The sequence below is a fragment of the Monopterus albus genome, unplaced genomic scaffold (assembly GCF_001952655.1).
Source record: "Monopterus albus unplaced genomic scaffold, M_albus_1.0 scaffold176.1, whole genome shotgun sequence".
Taxonomy (NCBI): domain Eukaryota; kingdom Metazoa; phylum Chordata; class Actinopteri; order Synbranchiformes; family Synbranchidae; genus Monopterus; species Monopterus albus.
Window position 1 is genome coordinate 2068 of NW_018128056.1, and position 5648 is coordinate 7715.

Below are 5648 nucleotides of genomic sequence, written 5' to 3' on the forward strand. Positions count from 1 at the left end.
ACTGATCACATAAAGAAATAACTTTTTAAGCGTATATAGGCCGACTTATGAACATTGGTCTGCTGTTTTAAGACTGACTTGGAAAACTGAACTCGTGTGAAATGCCTCTTTAGTGGTTGGTGCAACAATAGCAAAAGGAACAAAAATGTGGACTTATCAAAATGGAAGATAGCTGTTTTTATCGCTGTTTGTGGCATCAGTTGCACCATTTTGGTCGAATGTCGCCTCTCAGCGGTCATTGTGAAAAGTGTATTCTTTCTTTCCTTCTTATTTTTGTGGCCGCGTTCCAAACTAAACAAATTAGGTTTTACGCCTACTTTGATTTTTGGAACAATTGGGTTGTTTTTATTGCACAACGTGTATATAATATAACATGCGACAAAACGTTGGCGCTGTAAAAGCTAACACTGATTTGGTGATTGTGTGCGTCAACGTCGACTGGTACACGGTGTTGCCAGATTTGACTAACGAGTACTCATAGTCCTAGCATAGAACCCGTTTACGTCTGGTACTTACCGTACCCAATATTTGAATACTAATACTTTTGTACTTTTACTTAAGTAGTACATTTTTAGTGAAGGTATTTACAATCTAGTATCTATCAATCGCAGTACTTATGCCACCACTGTACCCACCCTTTTAAAATGAATGCAGGCCAACTTGGCGGAAAATCGCCCCATATGGCAACATGGCAAAGCTGAGAACGAGCTTTAAAAGACCCAGCCGCGCGCGCCCGAGCTGTTGCGAGGGGCGATCGAAGCGGGGCCGCGCGCGCAGGAAGACTGATGATCGATCGTCACGTCGTCACGGATCCGCAGCGGCTGATAGAGATGCTGAGGTGACAGGTAGAAGGAGAAAAGGAACAACCACACTCAGACATTTTGCCCCTCCGTTTGTTTGTTTCTCATCACCGACAGTGCCCGCGTGCGCCTCTTTCTATGAACGGTTCGCTAGCTATGGGATTCCGCTCCATGTCGTCCCCGACGCCACCAAACGTAAAGGATATTTTATAACCACACCCGGCGCTTCTTTAGATCAAGGATTGGCAGCAAAGACCCGAGGTAAGGCTCGAGAATCCGGAGGCCGTGTCATGCTTCGCCCCTTCGGTTTAGCCCATTTCCACCACCCTAAACAACCCGTTCTTTGTCGCCTGCAGCTGCATTCGCTGAGTGTGTTGTCCTGCATGCTGTCAGAGCTTGCAGTATAACCTCCTCCACGCCATGCAGGATGAGCTTGCGTGGCCTGTGGATTGCTGGTGTGCGCGGACGTGCCTGAGTAAATCTGCTGTGGCAACCAACTCGCTATGCAACAGTTCTCCACAGCAAAGCCAGCCATTCCACTGCAGAGAAGATAAGCGGTGGATAGATACGTTTCATTTTTGCTGCAGCTTGCTACCTGTCACATCCCACTGGTAACAACCTGGCCTGGCAGAGGTATCTGTGCTTGTCTTTTTAAATTCTGACTCTCACAAATGGTTCTCAAAATGAAGGATTTAAGGTACTGCTATGAAAGTAATTACCTTGAGAGTAAAAGCTTCATTTGAGCCTGTCTGCCATATAAACACTTGCTTTCAGGTCTCATCCTTTCTGTTTTCTACTTGGATTAGTTGCATCCATGCTATGACTTGAACAGAACTAGAGTGTGGAGGGCCTCCACATGCTGGCTCCTCTCCAGCTGTCAGGCCAGCAGCAGCCTGACTAGTACTAAACCTGGCCACACGCGCATTAATCAGAAAATTAAGATGTTTGAATGTCATTACAGTTCTTTTCACTTGAGCAATGTGTTACTGCACATGCATGTGGGCTGTGTTTGCTTTTTGCCAGTATTTACTATTATTAAATGGATTTACTATTAAAAAAAAACATCCAGAATTTAGTTGTCGCTTCCAGCAACACCAGAAGGGCAGAGGTGATGACAAGCCACAGTCGGCAAACAAAAATGGCATTGGACCATCATCGCTATGGAGACGCTGGGGTCAGGAAAACATGATTCATGATGAGACTGGAGCTGGCTGTCATAGATTGGTAAAATTGTTTGGTCCAAAGTCAGCTCCTTCTGGGTTATTTGGTGATGTGTAAGGAGGAGGAGGAGCAGAGCCGTGCCTCTCTGTGAGGTGTGAGATTAGTCACAGTATGAGGCGCCCTTGCTCGTGCATAGGTGTGTGTTCACTTATGCAATGTATGAGCTTGTGATGGAGATGTGGTATGGCTGTATATGTAGTCTCTGGGCTGACTGGCAGAGAGTAGCTCATTAGCTCTCTTCACTCGGACTGTTGAGGGATAAAAGATGGTTACAGTAAGAGTGTGTCTTGAGAAGAGACTTATTATACTGAAACATCTCATCCAGTTGTGTCACATGTGTGCAGCTGCACCAAGGCCACCTCACTCCTGAGTCTGAACCCTGGGTCACATTTCTTATTCGTAGTGTCGGTGTTGTCTTACTGTGCTTTGCTCTCATCTCCCAACCAGATTGATTGCCTCCTTGATGTCGGGCTCATCCCCTGAAACCAAATAATGTTTTGAAGGCTTGTTATATAACAGCAGATGCTTGCCTGCCATGTGCAGAATGAGTCAAAGTCAGAGTTGTCAGGTTTGCTTTGAGTCTTTGAAGCCAGACTAAAGGAAGTTTCCAGTGGGTGCTGTCCTGGGGAATACTTGGATGTTAGATAATACGACATAGATGTAGACACAGCTTTTCCAGGGGAAACTCAAATTTAACTTTTTTGTAGAGAGTGAGCTTGTGCTTATGGAGGTGGTCCATGAATTTATACGGTGGGTGGTTTGGAGCTAGTGTCAGATCATTAGTGTGACTGACTAAAAACATCTGTGAATATTTGGGGTTACATAGAAATCTGTCATAATGTAGCCTTACTTAAAAGATATATATTGTGATGGTATGAGTTACTCTGATGCATATTTCAATTGAATTAAAAATAAATATTTACACAGGATGCAACGAACAGTCAGTGTATTTACACAAAACCTATGATACTCTCTGCCAACCAGAGCTGACTAGTGAATCATCTAAATGCAGAATCTGGCAGATTAAACGGTGTCATTATATGTAATGAGACTTTTAGTACCTAATTTACAAGAGCTGCTTGCTGGCTGTCACACACAGACAGCAAATGACTGGGGAAATGACTCTAACATGAAGCGTTTTTATAATTCAAGTTGCAGGATTTTTTTCCTACAAGTTGCTCTGGTGAGTTTGTTTAGAAAGATAGCTGCTGGCAGCAGGTGTGGCAGCTGCAGTGGTGGTCAAGTGTCAGAAAGTTTCAGCCATTGAGCCAGGGCTTTAACCCAGTCTCCCAACTGGGGACGCTTTCAAACTTTCCCCTGCAGTTCCAGCAGAGGCATAAAAAAAAAGAAAAGACTTTTAACATATTGGAGACTATGAAACCTCCCCGTTCATCACCCAAGAACATTATCTAAAGGTGCCGTTTTTTTTTGTGCAGATTATCCTAAATAATCAGAATTCAACTGATCTCCTTCATCGGTTTCTGTTTTTTTTTTTTTGTTCTCTCTTGCACTTCTATAGGGTTCTCCATCAAGGCAAAAATGCCCGGCCCTGTCTGAGGTTGCTGGTCGACGGGGAAGCAGTGAGGATAGTGTCCCTGGTCCACAGACGGGATGAGCGGGGGAGTGGAGCAAGCTGACATTTTAAGCGTGCTCTCCCTGGTCAAGGAACGATGGAAAGTGGTAAGTGACATGTTTTTTCAGCGACAATAGGCAACGTGTTTGTTCAGTGTTGTCACTGCCTGACACAAGCTCACCCTCTGTCTTACAAACAAGAAGTCTTTGTTCATCAAACAGTGTTTCCCCAGCCTACAAGTCCTTGTCCTTTGTTTAAAAAGATATCACCTATGGTTTGGAAGGTTTGGGGTCATGTCTGTCTATCTGTCTGTCCAGGTAGTGCTGCTGCAGTGTGGGAGATCCAAAAATAGTTTGAATAGCTATTTGTGGTAGTGCAGTGAGCTATAGGCAGCAGCAGCAGGGTTACCCAAGGGCCTATGTCTCTGACTGCTGTGCCTCCTCAGGTGCCATGTGAGGCTGTTACTCCTAACTGGCACCACTTGCAGTCGTCTAAGGAGCTGAGTTATATAAGAATGCTGCAGTTAACCCCATGTTGTTAGGACACAAGAATGAGCGTGTGTGGATGGAGGACAGTGAAGAACACACGGGGGCAAAGGGGAGATTAAAGTTCTAGTAGTACTGAGCCATGAGTGAGCAGGGGGTAATATGAAAGAATGAAGTAAATCAAATATTTGGGCCAGCCTTGGGCCTTTATCAGTGCATATACTATTATGACTAAGTACAGAAACTATTTACAGGTGAGCTAATTACCCAGTCACATTTATTCTCTTTGGAACAATCAGTTGAGTAGTCACTCAACAGAAGAATGATGAGGAACCACTTTGACCATTTATTTAACTAATTATTATATAGAAAATTGTGATGAACATTTCCCTTTTTATATACACTCCAGATTTGATACAGATATTCATGTCTGCTTCAGGTTCAATTGGAGATGTGAGGCCTACATTTGGACCACCAACTGTAAAAACAATGGACAGGCTAATTAACAGCTATCGGAAGTGAAGCCACTGTGGCTCTATTGCCCCCGGTGGCTGGTTGCAGTATAGGTCATAAATCCCTCCTCCTCCATGATCGTGGATGGGACATGATCCATTATAAGAACTCAAAGTACAAATCAAATAATTGATATAATTTCATTTTACTAAGTTATTTAATAATATAAAAGGAGGTGTGTTCAGTTGATTTGACAGCTTTGATTGGCGGTCTGATGCTGTCACTCCACTTCTGGTCACTACTGAGCAGAATCTGGTTGTGATAAAGATGACAGCTGCTGTACTCAAAGTATTTTGGTTCCATTTTTCCATAGTGGAGGGACATGGTGACGCCATGTCTATTGTGTATACATCAGTGAGTTGGACCCTCTTGGACAGTTCAGGCTTCATTGTGGAAGAGCCTTTGAATGAGACACTTTGAATCCCCACCAGCGTCATCTGGGCTAATTTGTTCCCGACCTTGACCCCTTTCCTCCGAGGGGAAGGAGCAAAGAATTTCCTATTGTTATTCTTTACACATTTTACATTAATCTCCCTGTGTACTATTCCTGTATTTGGTAAATGTAGTAGTTCTTTCATATGAAGTTCCTCAGCAGTGTCATCTTCCTCTAGGTGAAGAAAATTGGGGGTGGTGGATTTGGGGAGATCTACGAGGCGTTGGACCTGCTGACGCGGGTCAGTGTGGCACTAAAGGTGGAGTCAGCCCAGCAGCCCAAACAAGTGCTCAAGATGGAGGTCGCTGTGCTCAAGAAGCTCCAGGGTGAGACGAAATGGATTCAATGGGTTTAGTTACATTTATGGAATTGATTGACCTTCCTCAGCATGATGACCTATTGAAAAATACTCTGTGTAACAGTAGCATTCCTGGCAGGAAAACAAATGCACAGAAGAAGTTAAACATTTCTGTTAATAATTTATCTTGGATTGATAAGAAAAAATATGCAAAGAAGCAGATTAGTCCAGGAAATGTGTTCGTCGAAAGTGCAGGGATAGTGTGCATCAGGATCAGAGTAATCTGTCCCAGTGGGACCTGACTCATCTGAAAGCACAGTTCGGT

General features: G+C 43.9%; 1 protein-coding gene across 1 annotated transcript in view; it reads left to right on the forward strand.

Annotated features, from left to right (window-relative positions):
* The first annotated feature begins 733 nt into the window (after window positions 1-733).
* Window positions 734-5648, forward strand: part of ttbk2a (tau tubulin kinase 2a) — a 13490-nt gene continuing 8575 nt past the window's right edge. Inside the window, exons 1-3 of the mRNA XM_020616617.1 lie at window positions 734-1061; window positions 3541-3701; window positions 5204-5351. Of these exons, the coding sequence (XP_020472273.1) occupies window positions 3633-3701; window positions 5204-5351 (217 nt within the window). The 5' untranslated portion in view covers window positions 734-1061; window positions 3541-3632. The remainder of the gene's footprint in view (window positions 1062-3540; window positions 3702-5203; window positions 5352-5648) is intronic.